At 46.6% G+C, this 18852-nt stretch overlaps 1 protein-coding gene across 5 annotated transcripts in view; it reads right to left on the reverse strand.

Moving 5' to 3' along the window:
- The window catches only part of LOC123745356 (ionotropic receptor 21a), a 57632-nt gene that overhangs the window by 32992 nt on the left and 5788 nt on the right, over window positions 1-18852 (reverse strand). For 3 of the 5 annotated variants that reach the window (XM_069300804.1, XM_069300802.1, XM_069300803.1), the window contains one exon: window positions 12249-12309. The exons of the other annotated variants lie outside the window; for them this stretch is intronic. In XM_069300804.1, the coding sequence (XP_069156905.1) occupies window positions 12249-12309 (61 nt within the window). The remainder of the gene's footprint in view (window positions 1-12248; window positions 12310-18852) is intronic. 5 annotated transcript variants of the gene reach the window in all.

The following is an 18852-nucleotide window of genomic DNA, read 5'->3' on the forward strand; positions in this document are numbered from 1 at the left end:
GTTTCATGGCTAGAATTTATTTAAATTTTATGGCATGATTATAGAATAAAGTTATACGATATGACAAAAAAACTATAACGAAAATTTTATACAAATTAAATTGGATTATAATGGTATTGCAAAATATTTTGTGGCGGCACAATATGACGTGGCACTTTTTTTTTGTTTGATGCCAATCCCGACCCATGTTGGGCTCATGCCTAACTGCAATTACTGGGAAAAGTGGGAAAAGTGGGCAAAGGTAGCCCCAAGTGCCTGCAGCCCCCAATCTCAAGCACACATTTTATAATTATATGTATAAAAAAAATTGTAAATGTTCGTTTCTTCAAAATTGCTAATCTCTGAAAATTCTTCAACGATTGCTTTAACATTTTTAAACAACATTCCATTTGCATACGAGCGTGTTTTTATATACCTACTATATAGATGCCACACCTGTGACAGGTAAAAACATAAAAAAAAGCGCTATCTGTTGCACGTAAAATCAACACACGCTATACTAAATATGTTATGATTCTGCTTAAACGTTTTCGATAGGATAGATAAATTGAATTTTCATAGATTTCGAATTATTTTCATTTTGATTTAATTATCTTGTGTGACATTGCGTTGGAATTGAGCTGTGTTGTTTACCATGCCGTTTATTTCGTGAGTATAGTTTATTTGTTTATTTTTTCATTGTTTTTATTTCGTTTTTTACATGTTCTTATTTTTCAGTGATGGGAACATCAGATCATTTGATGTTCCTATTTTTCTGATGGGAACATCAGATCATTTGGGAACACATCGGACGAGGGAGTGGGGGATGGTGGGGAGGACGAGGGGACGAGGGAGTGGGGGATGGTGGGGAGGACGAGGGAGTGGGGGATGGTGGGGAGGACGAGGGGACGGGGGAGTGGGGGATGGTGGGGAGGACGAGGGGACGGGGGAGTGGGGGATGGTGGGGAGGACGAGGGGACGAGGGAGTGGGGGATGGTGGGGAGGACGAGGGGACGGGGGAGTGGGGGATGGTGGGGAGGACGAGGGAGTGGGGGATGGTGGGGAGGACGAGGGGACGAGGGAGTGGGGGATGGTGGGGAGGACGAGGGGACGGGGGAGTGGGGGATGGTGGGGAGGACGAGGGGACGGGGGAGTGGGGGATGGTGGGGAGGACGAGGGGACGCTACGAGTTATTCAACCTCTATCAGAACAATTTAAACAAAATTTAAGATGTGGAAGGCTTCCCTCCAGGAAGCGTCGAGGGCCCTGGTGTATAAGTTGCAGAGTTGTAATGTACCTGTGTGACCACAACACTGCTAGGCATTCACACCTACGGAGACGCCACAACAAGCTATATGTTATTCTTATCGAAATTGGCCGACAGTGATGAGTGACTGCAAGAGGTTGGCCAAGTGTCCCAGAGGCACTCAAAGAGATTGTCGGGCGTGATAAGGAGAAGCTGACTGCGGCTCCCCCGGAGGTGGACGTGGTGGGGGAAGGCGAGGGGAAGGAGGCGGCTTTGATGGCGCTCGAATGAGATAGAGACTTCGCAGCGCACGTGACTAGACTTCACAAACACGGGGGGGATGATGCAGTTTTGTCCAGACACTCGCTCGGCGGTGGTGAAATCCCTGTAGCCAGCTCCTCCTCCTCCTCCCCCATCATTCTCCCTGGTTCCATCCCTCAAAAAACTGGCATCAGCCTCGGCTCTCAGGGAGGTGACGGCAAGTGTTGAGAGCACCTCAGGTAATGCCAATATCTAACTGCTCTTCCCCTGTCCCCGCTGTCCAGGCCTCTCCACTTTTCTCCACCTCCTTCTCAGAAATGTAATATTACAAAGCACTGGAGAATTGGTGAAACAACGGAAAACAATTCGCCAATTTCAGGATTAATGAAAATCACAGGGGGGGGGGGGGGGGTCACTACAGATATTTCTTGAAATATGGCATTGGGGTCGACCCCAAATAATCAGTGACACTCGTATTCCCACGTGTTATCTAGGAGAGGTGGGTGAGGGAAGCCCATACAGCATCTGGCTTCCTACTTTAAAGACATTTTATTTTACAGATATACTGTAGATGGATATTCCCTGAGGACTTCTACTTAATATAAATTACGATGAATTAAGGTTTACACTTAATAATTCAAGACAGGAAATGTAAGTTGTCCAAGTTGTATTTTTGTAACTAAGTTTAGTGTTCTCGCTAACTTGTTGAAGCCCTAAAATCAGTGTCCTCATTAACTTGTAATTATTGTGGGGGGGGGGGGGGCTGATATCGGTTCTAGAAGACCTATACACACCAATGGAAGCCTAGATCATTTTGCTTTCACAATATGAACATTCTTACACCATACCAGAACACACAAGGAAGCCTCCGGGCCAACACTTAGAAAACCCAGAACTAGACTGTAAAACTGTAAGTAAAAGGTGCAGCTGTAACCAAGAAAGTGACGAAGTCAACACTTACAGAACGTTGAGTGTGTGTGTGATCAGCATTCCTCAGTCGTCTACGTCAGCGCTCCTCACCCACCCACACCTTCTCTACCTCCCTCCCTCTGTCCACATTTTCTGTCACTTCTCCAAACACAACACTGGGAGTATTACGGAATATTTCGTGACTCGGCCCTTCCCGGGTGTCTCACCCCGACCCGTCCGCAGGCCAGGCTCGGTGCCCGTCTCCAGAGACTCAGTCGACAGTTTTATCATACTGTGTGATAAAAAAGAAGTTTCTCCTATAAATTTATATTATTATACAATAAAATTCAATGTATAGTTAGGCGTGGGTTAGGTTAAGCATTTAGGTTCTGTTGGTGATTATGTGGTTGTAGTATGTTGGCAACCCGTCCTCAGATCAACTCCATTCCATCCAGTGGTAGACCCCAAAAAACGCATTCATCAATTATTACATGCTGTTCATTCGAAATAGGAATTTTCTCATATAAATTAATATTTAGTTATTAGCATAATGAGCATATTTAAGCATTGATTATTTTAGGTGTTAAGGTTCTGTTGGCGATTATTTGTATTTGTAGTACGCGGGTGAAGTATTTACAGCGTTGTGGTTCGAACAAACGTCGTCAGCGAAGCACTTGTTCCTGAAGTGTTCGGATGTCATCAGTTGGGAGTCGTGTGTAGAGAGGAGCACTGTGCCAGGGACCCAAGCAGTTCCATAGTACTGTGGAATTCTGTGAGCAAATACTGTGGGCAGATAGAGGATAGGTCATGTAGGTTATGTATATTATTATCAGCCACGTTATTCTTACAGTGTCAGCATTAGGCTGACATTTTTTCAGTGTAAAAACGAAGCTCGGACGATGACGGGCGAGCGCTCACCCGGCCAGCGATCACGTCCTGGTATAAGGTTTGTGTGTGTTTTACGAGCATAAAGCCAGCAGGTGGGGGCCGCAGTAGCCAGTAAATCAGAAGTTAGAGGCACACTGGCGCCGGACACCCGAGTGACTAGCGGTAAAACATCAAGACAAACACTGGAGAAAGTATAACCTTTAGGACACTGGAGCCAAGACTTCAACTTCTCCCCTTACTACTCAACAGTCTTGTCACATACTTAATTTATTTATGCTGTCTTAATCATTTTTATATCTTTTTTACAAATTTTCTTGCGCACGCGTACACACACACACACACGCACACAAACCACACGCGCACACAATCACATCCACAAGCTTGCAGTCTTCAGAAATTTTTACTCGAAACATGTGGTAGAAATCGGTACAATTGTGAGTGTAATGAAAGGTGTAGGGACACGTGCATAGTAATTGGACACGTGCACAGTAACTGGACACGTGCACAGTAACTGGACACGTGCACAGTAACTGGACACGTGCACAGTAACTGGACACGTGCACAGTAACTTAAGTCAACTACAGTGGTTGGGAAGGTGGGACATGGCGGACCGTAACGTGCACTCCAAGACGAAACCTCGTAGTTGTGATAACGGTCAGGACAGGCCGAAACGTCGCCACATTCGTCGTGTGTGTGTGGGGGTGTAGTCCGTCATCATAAACAAAGTCCAGAGGCATTCCATGCACCCGTAAAACACAAAGTTATCGAATGAAAAGCGGTTTACACACGACTCACAACTGATGACGTCCGAACACTTCCGGAACAAGTGTTTCGCTCACGTCCTCTGTTCGAACCACAATTCTATAAATGCTTCACCCACGTACTTCAAATAGAAATAATTACCAACAGAACCTAAACACCTAACCTAACCTAACCTAACCTAACCTACGCCAACCTATACATACAATTTTTATGTACAATATTAATTTATATATGAGAACAAACCAATTTTTAATACGCAGTATGTTAAAAATTGATGAATGCATCTGGGGAGGACGGCCGCTGCTTTAACCAGCCTAGTGTGAGGACGGGCTGCATACGGACGACTTGAATAGATAATTTTCTTGCAACAAATAAATAATAATTTACATTAGAATGCAGTGAAGAAACAATGAGCATATTTAATTTGTTGTCTTAACCAAATTCCGGTTATGCGTATGAATACTTAGTGATGAAGCCCTGACCGTCGCAGTCACCACCCATCCCAGCTTACTATTTAAATACCACTTTTTTCTCTCACCCTGTCCATGGAGGACACAAGAAAATGTATATATGCTGGTTAGCATTGTAAATGTCTGGCCACGTCTGTGGTAGAAAAAAAACAAACTACATTTTGTAACGATGTTCACCATAGTACATATATTGACGTAAATGACAATTATATATAACTTGGTACTATTCACTTTATATAGAGTCCGAAAAAATAAAGCTAAAAAGCAAAATTAAATATTTCTAGGCCTAGTATAGCACATATATGTAATATATCAGATAACGTGTATTAGGCCTAGAAAGGTTAGGTTGTCTTTGCAACAAATACAAAACCTTTTCCGGCTTGTCCAAATTCAATAGTAACGACTTCTACTTTTTAATTGTTCATAATGTCATATAAGTACGATGGGCTACACGCCACATCATTCCAGGAAAACTTGTGGGTAAGGCTTACCATGAGCTTTGGAATGGGGAAAACATTCTAACTGTAGTTAGCAGTCGTCTGTTCCTGTAACCTCCTGTGTGTGTGTGTGTGTGTGTGTGTGTGTGTGTGTGTGTGTTATATATATATATACATATATATATGTATATATATGTGTATATATATATATGTATATATATATATATATATATATATATATATATATATATAAATCGTCCCTATTCCATACCCCTTCATCACCATGACAACCCATTCACCACTCCCTCCTCTATTACAATCGCTTCCGTCACATCGCGGCCCCATCCCCGTAACAATCACCACCTCCCCCCCCCCCACAGTACCCATCACCACCACCAACCACCACAAGACTTAACATGTCCATGGCTACTATAGGAAACTACGGAGGTTCTGAGTCACTCGTTAATTAAAATTTTCAATAAATCAAGACCGAAAATCTCCCACCATTCTGGAAAGGGCAAACGCAGTCCCATTAGTCCAAAATGGAGACTCAGAAGGCAGTGAATCACTCAGCGCTGTCACTAACGAGTCTCCCGTGTAAAGTGGCGGAGACAGTAATCGGGCTGAGAATACTCTAGCACCTGGACAGGATAAACTTTGTAAGAAACTTTGTAAGAAACAGAGAGCAGGAAGTTGGGAGAAAGTCGCGCCTTACAAGTTTGATAAGAGTTCTATGCCAAGGTAACTAAAGTAAGAGTTCTATGCCAAGGTAACTAAAGTAAGAGTTCTATGCCAAGGTAACTAAAGTAAGAGTTCTATGCCAAGGTAACTAAAGTAAGAGTTCTATGCCAAGGTAACTAAAGTAAGAGTTCTATGCCAAGGTAACTAAAGTAAGAGTTCTATGCCAAGGTAACTAAAGTAACACATCAAAAATAAGGATGGGTGAAGACTGCATTTTCTTACATTGTCAAAAAAACCTTTACCTGAATATACCCGAGGGCCACAATCTTTCTAGTGGCCTCAACGTGGGACAAGAAGCCGGCGGCTTGCCAAAAGTCTCCCCTTTTGGTCGAGCTGGATTTTGAAATTCAGCCCCTTTTTTTTCTTCAAAATTACCCGTCAAAGTCATTTATGGCTTTGGCGGGTAAGCGGTTCCATGGGTTTATAACTATGGGTGAAAAAGCATCTCCTATTTTTACCGTACTGCACTGTGGCTTGTTGAGCTTGAAACCATTGCTCCTCTTTTGTGTTACGTCTGGCGGCTTGAAGAAGTGGTCAGGATCAATATCCTTCAAATTGTTCAGTAATTTAAAAGTTTCGATGAGATCAGCCCTGTCATGTCTGGTTTGTAGTGTTGTTAGCCCTGAGGCCCTCAACCGCTCTCGGTGTGAGAGTTCAAGAATAATATGATAATGTTCCTTATGAAAGGTTGGTGTATAAGATGGATATAAAGCCTGGGAGGACCTGGAAATACACAGAACTGTGTAAGGAGTACCCGAGGGACAGAACACAGTCAGGGACTGTGTAAGGAGTACCCGAGGGACAGAACACAGTCAGGGACTGTGTAAGGAGTACCCGAGGGACAGAACACAGTCAGGGACTGTGTAAGGAGTACCCGAGGGACAGAACACAGTCAGGGACTGTGTAAGGAGTACCCGAGGGACAGAACACAGTCAGGGACTGTGTAAGGAGTACCCGAGGGACAGAACACAGTCAGGGACTGTGTAAGGAGTACCCGAGGGACAGAACACAGTCAGGGACTGTGTAAGGAGTACCCGAGGGACAGAACACAGTCAGGGACTGTGTAAGGAGTACCCGAGGGACAGAACACAGTCAGGGACTGTGTAAGGAGTACCCGAGGGACAGAACACAGTCAGGAACTGTGTAAGGAGTACCCGAGGGACAGAACACAGTCAGGGACTGTGTAAGGAGTACCCGAGGGACAGAACACAGTCAGGAACTGTGTAAGGAGTACCCGAGGGACAGAACACAGTCAGGGACTGTGTAAGGAGTACCCGAGGGACAGAACACAGTCAGGGACTGTGTAAGGAGTACCCGAGGGACAGAACACAGTCAGGGACTGTGTAAGGAGTACCCGAGGGACAGAACACAGTCAGGGACTGTGTAAGGAGTACCCGAGGGACAGAACACAGTCAGGGACTGTGTAAGGAGTACCCGAGGGACAGAACACAGTCAGGGACTGTGTAAGGAGTACCCGAGGGACAGAACACAGTCAGGGACTGTGTAAGGAGTACCCGAGGGACAGAACACAGTCAGGGGACTGTGTAAGGAGTACCCGAGGGACAGAACACAGTCAGGAACTGTGTAAGGAGTACCCGAGGGACAGAACACAGTCAGGGACTGTGTAAGGAGTACCCGAGGGACAGAACACAGTCAGGGACTGTGTAAGGAGTACCCGAGGGACAGAACACAGTCAGGGACTGTGTAAGGAGTACCCGAGGGACAGAACACAGTCAGGGACTGTGTAAGGAGTACCCGAGGGACAGAACACAGTCAGGGACTGTGTAAGGAGTACCCGAGGGACAGAACACAGTCAGGGACTGTGTAAGGAGTACCCGAGGGACAGAACACAGTCAGGGACTGTGTAAGGAGTACCCGAGGGACAGAACAGTCACATTCAGAGAGGTGGCGTCGAGCTGGAGGAGTGTGACACCTTTCCCCCAAGACTCTGTCTCAGTATCATTACAGATTATAATTTATGTGAATAACTTACCCGAGGGAGTGAGCACGTACCTGTTAATGGTTGAAGATGATATAAAGCTAATGAGCAATGCAAAAACTGAGTAGGTTTAAAAATAAATACAGGAAGACTAACACAGTCAAGAAGTGGGCACACACTTGGCTGCTAGTGTTCAACTCAGTCAAGTGTAAGGTAATGAAGCTGGGAAAGGAAAACAAGAACATCTACACCGTAAGGAAAAGTACAAGAATGGAGAAGGTAAAAAGATATACAAGGAGACAAGTACAACATTAACACCAGAGGCGAACACACACAATGACACACTTGGCCAACATTCCAACGGAACTATAAAATGACCCACAAGAACCAATATAGCTTGTGAAGACAATACCGGAATATGCATCACCAGCGAGGAATCCACTTGTCGTGAAGCACAAAATTAGAGGAGACAAGGAATTGAGCAGAAATGATCACTACATACTATGGGATAGATAACGTAGATAATGACAGCCTCTTCAATATAAGAGGGCAAGGGTAGACTAGTTCAAATAAACCAAAGAAATGGGCGGTAATACCGGTAACTGTCACGGATGGTCAACAAGCGGAGAGTACAGACACAGGTTGTACACGGCCACTCCATCCACAACTTTAACCTCACATTTACCAAAGAACTCGAATGTTAACAATTAAAAACTAAAAAAGAATGACTAGGGATAATGGCCACGTGGGTGGGGGTGGGGGGGGGGGGTGAAGCAGTAGGGTTATCCGACCCACATTTTCAAGCATCCCGTTCATTAGATTTTCTTCTCTCGTCTGGGTAAATTGTTAATTGCGATTCTAACTGATTGTTTAAGGGTACAAACATGACAAATCGTTTTTCCTTAGATTTTCTTAATCCCTATTCTACTGCATACGAACCTTGGCCACAACCACACACGTAGGACACCAACCACACCACCACCTGGTTAGCGTACCATCGCGGGTGGTACTCGAACAAGTACCTACCTACAGGTGGAAACTGAATACCCAAATGGGCCACAGGGAGGTAAGAAAGAACTTTTTTCAGTGTCAGAGTAGTTAACAAATGGAATGCAATAGGCAGTGACGTGGTGGAGGCTGACTTCATACACAATTTTAACTGTAGATATGACAGAGCCCAGTAGGCTCAGGAATCTGTACAACAGTTGATTGACAGTTAACAGGCGGGACCAAAGAGCCAGAGCTCAACCCCCGCAAACACAACTAGGCGAGTACATACACACAGGACTGCGACCATACACACGTGGCCAGTGACACTAGCAGAAGAGTTCCTCAACCACCACAGGACAGCGGGAACAACCCCCACAGGACAGCGGGAACAACCCCCACAGGACAGCGGGAACAACCCCCACAACAGGTTGTGAGTGTGTACACATGTCCCACATTCCCCAGCTGGAGGCAACCTGGACGAGGCGACATTCTCAGTCGTGACCTGAAGTTTGTTACTCCTTGGACGAGTGTGCCGCCAGTGGTGCCAATGGTGCTAGTGGTGCCGGCTAGCAGCGTGCCTTCCTCCCACTGACTTTGCCAAAATATGGGTTCCGTGATTCTGTGTTTCAGTAACCAGACCAGGATTCGAACCTGCATTACCAGGATAACCCTTCTCCCTCTGGTGTACACAGTACCATAACCACTTTACCAGCGATTGCCTATAAGGACTGGTTAGTCTATACGGATATGTTGTTTCTTATATATATATTTATTATAAACGGAAAACTCCACACCCCAGAAGGATTCGAACCCAGACATCCAGGAGCACTATGCACCTTGGCGTACCTTAACCACTAGGCCACACGACTGTACAAAAATCTTGGTAGTCGTGAGACTATTTTACCCAAGATCCGACAGCGCTCGGTGCCACAGTGGGGACCAAGGAGCCGAAGCTCAACCCCCTGCAAGCGCAACTAGGCGAGTACAGTCGAGGACCCTGACGTCACAATACATCATGTACTCTTGATCCTCTCAGACTACAGTGTTGTAGATTAATGGAACAAATTACCTGCTAACATAACATATGTGGGATTACTGGTTTCCAGCGTAGGCCAGACCTATATATATATAATGTTCGACTGGATATAAATAGCAACAGCCTCCAATAGACCAATAGGCCTTCTGTTCCCTTATTCTTAAGTTAATTTTGTATACATGTTTGTGGGAATTTTGATACACTTAACGATATTGACACGGCTGATTTCTTAAATTATTAAATATTAGATTGAACTTGGCTTGTTGGGCAGTAAGTTGATTAGAATGCTAAAAGGAACCTAATCACTTGCTACCTACCAATCACCCACGCGGGTACTAATCGACCCACACACACACACACAGATTTTGATATAGCAAACGGCATGCACCAGAGAATATTTATTATCCTATAAAGCTTCATCGTAAATAAACACACCTGGTCTTGATTGGTGTGGTTGTGAGCGTGTGTACACAAGGACGCTCCTTAGTGAAAGTACACCCAGGTGGGTGTAGCCTACTGTGACTTGTGAGTGTACACTGTGTGGTGTAATCTAGGACACCTGGTGGTGGGTGTACACTGTGTGGTGTACTCTGGGACACCTGGTGGTGGGTGTACACTGTGTGGTGTACTCTGGGACACCTTGTGGTGGGTGTACACTGTGTGGTGTACTCTGGGACACCTTGTGGTGGGTGTACACTGTGTGGTGTACTCTGGGACACCTTGTGGTGGGTGTACACTGTGTGATGTACTCTGGGACACCTTGTGGTGGGTGTACACTGTGTGGTGTACTCTGGGACACCTGGTGGTGGGTGTACACTGTGTGATGTACTCTGAGACACCTGGTGGTGGGTGTACATTGTGTGATGTACTCTGTGACACCTGGTGGTGGGTGTACACTGAGCCAGCGTGTGTACTCACCTATCACTGACTACGGGGGTGCGTGAGCTCCAGCTCTGCATGCCCCGCCTCCATGCCGTGTGAACCTGGCGCGCTGAGTATCTCTCAACCTTAACATTTTCACTCACTCTTCCTTCAAGTTGTGGATGGAATGTATGTATGTACTCACCTAGTTGTGCTTGCTAGGGGTTGAACTTTGGCTCTTTGGTCCCGCCTGTTAACCGTCAATCAACTGGTGTACAGGTTCCTGAACCTACTGGGCTCTATCATATCTACACTTGAAACTGTGTATGGAGTCAGCCTTCACCACATCACTGCCTATAAAGCTGTGCAAGAGTGTGTGTGTGTGTGTGTGTGTGTGTGTGTGTGTGTGTGTGTGTGTGTGTGTTTGTGTGTGTGTGTGTGTGTGTGCAAGTGTGTGTGTGTGTGTGTGTGTGTGTGTGTTCGTTGCCTACGTTACCAAATATTGCAAAATGCTCCAGCAGGTGTTGATGGGCCTCAGGGCAGCTCTCAACAAATGCTTCGGTGGAGGAGTGCTGGCCGCTTTATCACTCACTCTTAACGATACACTGCTAAATTACTTGCAATCATTCACACACCGTGTGTGTGTGTGGGGGGGGGGGCGGACTCCCACAGTGGCCGACACACTGTGGGAGGCGAGGACTTCCAATGTGGCGTCACTAATAAACATAATGTAGCGTGATTTAGGGCCAGCCGCAGGAGGGCGACACCTGTGGAGATCACAAAAATTGCATCCTCAGTATAGGCTTCTGTCTTTAGCCTTCACGGAAAAGGCCGGGACACGCGCAGGCCAGGCCGGGACACGCGCAGGCCAGGCCGGGACACGCGCAGGCCAGGCCGGGACACGCGCAGGCCAGGCCGGGACACGCGCAGGCCAGGCCGGGACACGCGCAGGCCAGGCCGGGACACGCGCAGGCCAGGCCGGGACACGCGCAGGCCAGGCCGGGACACGCGCAGGCCAGGCCGGGACACGCGCAGGCCAGGCCGGGACACGCGCAGGCCAGGCCGGGACACGCGCAGGCCAGGCCGGCCCCCGCACAATTCCCTCTCCAACGCAGCTTGGCTGACCTCCAAGATGGGTCAACGATGGTCTGACCCAAAACACGGGGGTGCGCAGCTAAATTTGGGGATCATGATAATACGCTCCTTGTGGAGGCTGGGAGAGGACTGACCATACCCTCGGGGAACCAGCTGCCTGGCAAGTGTAAGTGTTGGCACACTTACACTTGCCAGGCAGTGTTGGCACACTTACACTTACCAGGCAGTGTTGGCACACTTACACTTGCCAGGCAGTGTTGGCACACTTACACTTGCCAGGCAGTGTTGGCACACTTACACTTGCCAGGCAGTGTTGGCACACTTACACTTGCCAGGCAGTGTTGGCACACTTACACTTGCCAGGCAGTGTTGGCACACTTACACTTGCCAGGCAGTGTTGGCACACTTACACTTGCCAGGCAGTGTTGGCACACTTACACTTGCCAGGCAGTGTTGGCACACTTACACTTGCCAGGCAGTGTTGGCACACTTACACTTGCCAGGCAGTGTTGGCACACTTACACTTGCCAGGCAGTGTTGGCACACTTACACTTGCCAGGCAGTGTTGGCACACTTACACTTGCCAGGCAGTGTTGGCACACTTACACTTGCCAGGCAGTGTTGGCACACTTACCCTCTTGCTGGAGAGAGGTGACGGACTGTGGGTGTCGGTGGAGGACGACGGTGGCGGGGTGCTTGAAAAAAAATCAATGTGTAATTAATTACAAGATAGTCGAGGCAGCTGTTGGTAGAGTGTTTACATCTCATCCTCCTAAAATGCAGGTACTTATAGTAACTATTTGTTCCAAAGTACCCAAGTGATGGTACCAACCGTAAACATCGTTAATTTTACAGAAACCAGAAAAAATAACGCTAGAAGCCAAATTGAAATATTCCTAGGCCTAGTACAGACACAAGTATGTACTATATTAAGGCGTTGTTGGAGCTCGTGGCAACTGGAAGTAGAATGTTGCTGTAGGCCTACCTACAGCAACATTCGTAGGCCTACATTCGTAGGTGGAGTGTATTAGGCCTACAGTTGTTAGAGGAAGCTTAGGTTAGGCTACACAAATTTAAATTTTGCCCCGAGGGGCGAGTTTACTGGGAAGCGTCACTCATCCTGTGTTATATTACGTTAACGTTAAAAAAGTTTCCGTTTTGTCCAAATTCAATAATATTAAGGTCAATATGCAGGCGAGGAGTCGCAATAACGTGACTGAAAAATGTTGACCAGACCACACACTAGAAGGTGAAGAGACGACGACTTTTCGGTCCGTCCTGGACCGTCCAATCGACTTCATAATGGTCCACGACGGACCGAAACGTCGTCGTCTCTTCACTTTCTAGTGTGTGCTTTGGTCAACATATTAAAGTCAACTTTCTGGTGGTCCATCACTACATACTGGTACTTCCCACCAGTTTGGTACTATAAGTACTTTCATTTAAGGAATATGGTTCATTTATATCATGCAATTAGGCAGAGAAAACCATTTGAGGGAGAACTAATAAAAACTAATCATACCATTCAACGGCAACAAATTCTAGCGCTCTCCAGGATTACAAATCACTGAACAAGCAGCATGCAACACTGTGGATAGAACGTCGCATTTTGGTGTATATTCCACCTACCATTTGTTAGCACCAAACCCAAAAAGGTTTCGTGCTAACAAATGGTAGCGGCTGGCGAAATTAACGCACTGTCCCGTTTTCTGTTTTGGGTTCTCTGTTAGGTTAGAATGAGGGCACTTAAGTAGGACAGTTTCTTGACGCTGGGAAACTTCTGGAAGACAGGCTGGGAAGAGTGTTGGTGGAGGGAGGGAGGGTAGTGGTGGAGTGTTGGAGGGAGGGTAATGGTGGTGTTATCTAACATAAAACTTCTCTCTAACTTCACTAAAGGATTACGTGGTAATGTGGGGCAAGAGGCGGGTATATATAACCACGGGTCGGCAGGTTCCTCCTCGTCTGAGGGGGAACAATGCTTCTCGCTCAATGTAATCAGTCCACCTTTCCGGGTCATTTAATCGAGCATTTCAAGCTGCTGTCTTTGTTGAATCTATCTGACTATACCAACAGTGTTGTAGTTTGAGTGACAGTGAATGTTGTGGTGACGGTGTTGAGTGTGAGAGACGGGCTGTAGACGCGCGAGTGACCCGAAGGGTGACAAAATATTGTCACTAATCTTGGGTAAGAAAGTTTGATTTTCCAGCACGGTGACAAGACTGAGCGAGCCCGGAAGACCAGCACGAGACCCACAGCGCTGCTCATCACTACAAGTCACGCAACATTCCCACATAACTAACTTATTGCAATGTTGCTAACTTGAACTCACACAGGTGAAGAACCCTACGTGTCCTGGAGCGTTCCGTTCTCGCCCAAACTTGATCATCATTCCACGCAAGTGTAAAGCGATATTCATCCCGTTGTCATTACCTGTATGTGAAATGACGATAACACTGACACACCTTGGACACGGCACACAGACCGTCCTCATAAACAATGGAAAAAAGTGATTCCACACTCACCCACCCCCCCCGCCCTGCTTATGAATGAAAAACGGTTTACAGACGATTTCAACCCGTCCTCGACTCAAGTCCATTACATCCAGCGGTCAACCCCACAGCCGCATTCATAAATTTTAACATGCTGTTCATTCAAAACGGGAATTTTCCCAAGATTCCCAACAAAATTCGTCAGTGAAACACTTGTTCCGGATATGTTCGAACGTCAGCAGTTGTGAGTCGTGTGTAAACCGCTTTTCATTCATAAACAGGGGGTTTGGCGGGTGCATGGAATCACTTTTGGATCTTTATTTGGAGGACGGGCTGGACGATTTACAACTGATGCCGTTCGAACACTGCCGAAACAAGTGCTTCACTGACGACTTTTATTCGAACCACAACACTGTAAATGCTTCACCCACGAACTACAAATACAACAGCCCGTCCTCCAAACAAAGATCCAAAAGTGATTCCATGCACCCGCCAAACCCCCTGTTTATGAATGAAAAGCGGTTTACACACGACTCACAACCGCTGACGTTCGAACATATCCGGAACAAGTGCTTCACTGACGAATTTTGTTCGAATCACAACGCTATAAATGCTTCACCCACGTACTACAAATACAAATAATCGCCAACAGAACCTAAACACCTATCCTATGCCTATATATGCACAATATGCCAATATATTATAATATTAATTTATACTTGAGAAAATTCCCGTTTTGAATGTACAGCATGTTAAAATTTATGAATGCGTCTGTGGGGTCGACCGCTGGATGTAATGGACTTGAGTCGAGGACGGGTTGAATACAAATAATCGTCAACAGAACCTAAACACCTATGCTAACTTAACCAGTGCCTAGATATGCACAGCACGCTAATATACATAACAATATTAATTTATATTTGCGAAAATTCCAGTTTTGAATGAACAGCATGTTAAAATTGATGAATGCATCTTTCGGGGCGACCGCTGGATGGAATGGACTTAGTCTGAGGACGGTTGCAGAAAATAAGAAGTCTCATGCCCCGAGCTTCATGTTAAGCTGGCGGAGTGCTGTTGAGTACCCACTAACGGCTCCATCACCTGCACCAGGCCCCCCAACTGTCTCTCACATACTGGATCACAATAACAGTGTTGTGCTCCCTGGGCCCTGGGTAGTACTCAGCATGTCCCAGGGACGCCGACCGTGTCCACAACGCTGGGAATCACCACGAGTGATGGCAGAGCGAGCCAGGCACGCCTTGTAATAGAGCGAGCCAGGCACGCCGTGTAATTCCATAACGTGTATACTGTTGCTCACCGTCACAAAGATCCATAAACGTATGTGCGGAGATCAACTCTACACGGGGATGGTAAACGACCACTCCAACAAAGCTGTTAAGAGTGTAATATGCATTGAATCCTCAGAAATCGTTACTTACACTTCTCTTACTGGCTCGACCAACGATCACGGGAACAAAGCAAGTGGAACAGATGTGTATTATCGGTTAAGCTTGGTCTACAGACCGTCACAGTCAATAATACCATTGTCTTCCTTTCATCTAGCCTTCAAGCATACCTAAACACCCTGCTGACAGAGCTAAAAGATACTCTTCAAGAGTGGTAATATATAGTGCTCTCGACAAGGAGGATGAGTTACGGCAGTGGGCAGCTGTAGAGACTTACTCAACAGCTGGAGTGCAGGCAGTATCCAGCCCTAATGTTCGTGGTTATAGATGCCATATAAAACTAGATCTACCTCTATATACCAGAATATACTTGAATACTCCTGGATATACCTGAATCTACCTGTATACACTTGTGTATATATACATGAATAAACTTGAATTTAGGTTTGTAGTTCGTTTTGTCGGTGACAGGAAGTCTCCACACGCGCGCGCGTGCGTGTGCGCGCGCGTGTGTGTGTGTGTGTGTGTGTGTGTGTGTGTGTGTGTGTGTGTGTGTGTGTGTGTGTGTGTGTGTGTGTGTGTGTGTGTGTGTGTGTGTGTGTGTAAGTGTAAGTGTAAGTGTAACAGGCACGGGTCTAGATCCAGAGACCCTTCATGTAGCAGTGATCCTCTGCCTTGGTGTCCAATTCACACTAAATACAAATGTATTTGCAACAGGGTGGTAGCAGACCAGTGAGGACTACACGGACTGCACGGTAGAAGCTCCAAGAGCTGGCACGCAAGAAACAACTCCTTGCCTCAGCTCAGTGTCCAGCAGCCCGAGAGCCTTGCATCCTAAAAGCCCATGACCTGAACAACACCGTACTTCACCTAGATGGCAACACAAAATGCCCCTGGAAGAGGGGCTAACACCTGGTGTGGTACTACACATGTGTATCCACCCTGGCTGACGCCTACACACACTATGGTGCTGATCACGCAGGTCGGTGTGGCCAACTACGTTGAGGTTACCTTGAGGTGCTTCCGGGGCTTAGCGTCCCCGCGGCCCGGTCGTCGACCAGGCCTCCTGGACCAGACCACAGGGAAAACAGCAACATCAAACCTCTACGGGGCAACTGGAAAGTCAATACACCTTTCCCATAGCATCTCAGACGCTCAGCCCCTGGGGAAGGAGTGCCTTGAGCTTTCTCCAAGAATTGGGTTCCAGGCTCATTAACACCACCAGAGACCCAAGAGCTGTCAGTGTCCTGTTTCAGCGTCTCAGTGTGACAATCCAGAGGGGAAACGCCCGCTGTGTCCTCGGTTCCTGCCCGGAAGTAGAGGAGCTCCAAGAGATCAACAACTTTTAAGCATTCATTATGCTCACCAATGTATAACTTGTAACCATTAAATATCTAATAGAACAAAACAAACACAACACGGAGGGGGTGATAGGACAAACGAACATGGAAACAGCATTAGAGGTGACCCAAAAATCCACATAATCCGCTTTATTGAGTTGTGTTCCAGCAGCACTCAGAGACTATGGGTCCCCCTTCTTCCTTATATTTTATGTGGAAACTCTCGACCTATTTTATTATGTTGTATCTACTACTGTGTGTAAGCTTGAATAGTCCTCAAGTCTATGCACAACTGAAAACTTTGTGACCCCCCACAGGATTCGAACCTGGACCACCAGGATACCAAACTCCTGCCAGCTGAGCATTCTTAGGCAATCGGAGCACTCTTAGGATGCAATAACCACTTAGCACTTAGTCAGTGCCAAGTGGTTACAGCACTGAGTTGCCATGGGCACACAAACACACACACTTCTTTAGAATGCAATTTTGGGTAATCCAAGAGTACAAAATTAAATTTTTGGGGGTTACACAGTACATTTTTGTACGTTTAACCAAACAGTCGCTAAAAGTATTATTATTTGTGGTGTTTGCATTTAGCACGTGCTAAAAACCCAAACAAATGGTTAGGATAAAGTCGAACATGCGTTTAGTTCGACTTTCTGTTCGAAATTTGCATACAACAGTAAAATCATTTCAAAACTATCGGTTTTCTCCTTGATGACCTTATTCTGTTTCATCATATTAGCATAAAGGTCTGGCACACGTGTGGAAATACAATCCGCGGTTACTGCGTACAGAGAGAGGGGCAGTCCGCGCCCTCTTCACCCCTCAATGGTGTCGGAGGTGCTTAAGACGAGGGAAAGTCCTGTCGACTCTTAGTGTTAGAGTTTTATGAGCAGTCGCTATGAAAGTAAAAAAAAGGTTACAAGTCAGAAGGAACTCATTGTTATTCAGCCCGTTGTTATCAGCCCTACGTAGAGACTCCAAGATACCCACCTTCCAGCAGCACTGGACAAGGCTCCAGGATAACCACCTTCCAGCAGCACTGGACAAGGCTCCAGGATAACCACCTTCCAGCAGCACTGGACAAGGCTCCAGGATACCCACCTTCCAGCAGCACTGGACAAGGCTCCAGGATAACCACCTTCCAGCAGCACTGGACAAGGCTCCAGGATAACCACCTTCCAGCAGCACTGGACAAGGCTCCAGGATAACCACCTTCCAGCAGCACTGGACAAGGCTCCAGGATAACCACCTTCCAGCAGCACTGGACAAGGCTCCAGGATAACCACCTTCCAGCAGCACTGGACAAGGCTCCAGGATAACCACCTTCCAGCAGCACTGGACAAGGCTCCAGGATAACCACCTTCCAGCAGCACTGGACAAGGCTCCAGGATAACCACCTTCCAGCAGCACTGGACAAGGCTCCAGGATAACCACCTTCCAGCAGCACTGGACAAGGCTCCAGGATAACCACCTTCCAGCAGCACTGGACAAGGCTCCAGGATAACCACCTTCCAGCAGCACTGGACAAGGCTCCAGGATAACCACCTTCCAGCAGCACTGAACAAGGCTCCAGGATAACCACCTTCCAGCAGCACTGAACAAGGCTCCAGGATAACCACCTTTACCATTATCTGTGTATCTGTCCTCACCCGTTCTCAGTTTCATCACCTGTTCTATCACTGTTGTTTTCCGCCTGATGTGATTTTGATGCAGTTTTGGTTCGGCCTTGGGTTTATTTGCTATGTCATTTTCATACTGTCTCTCTGCTTGTCTTCTCACACTGAGGTACTCATACCTGGTTCTCTGGTATCCTCTCTTTAATCACTGGTTTTTCGTTATTTCGGTACTTCCTCCACGCCCTTTTGTTTAGTTCGAATTACTTCCATACATACCCTTTTAAACCACGGATTCCTCTTTTTCTTCTTATTTTTTTCCGTTTGGGTCGGGATAATGTTGTTTACTGTCTCCCGACACTTTCGGGTGGTAGTCCATCATGT

The sequence above is a fragment of the Procambarus clarkii genome, chromosome 44 (assembly GCF_040958095.1).
Source record: "Procambarus clarkii isolate CNS0578487 chromosome 44, FALCON_Pclarkii_2.0, whole genome shotgun sequence".
Classification (NCBI taxonomy): Eukaryota; Metazoa; Arthropoda; class Malacostraca; order Decapoda; family Cambaridae; genus Procambarus; species Procambarus clarkii.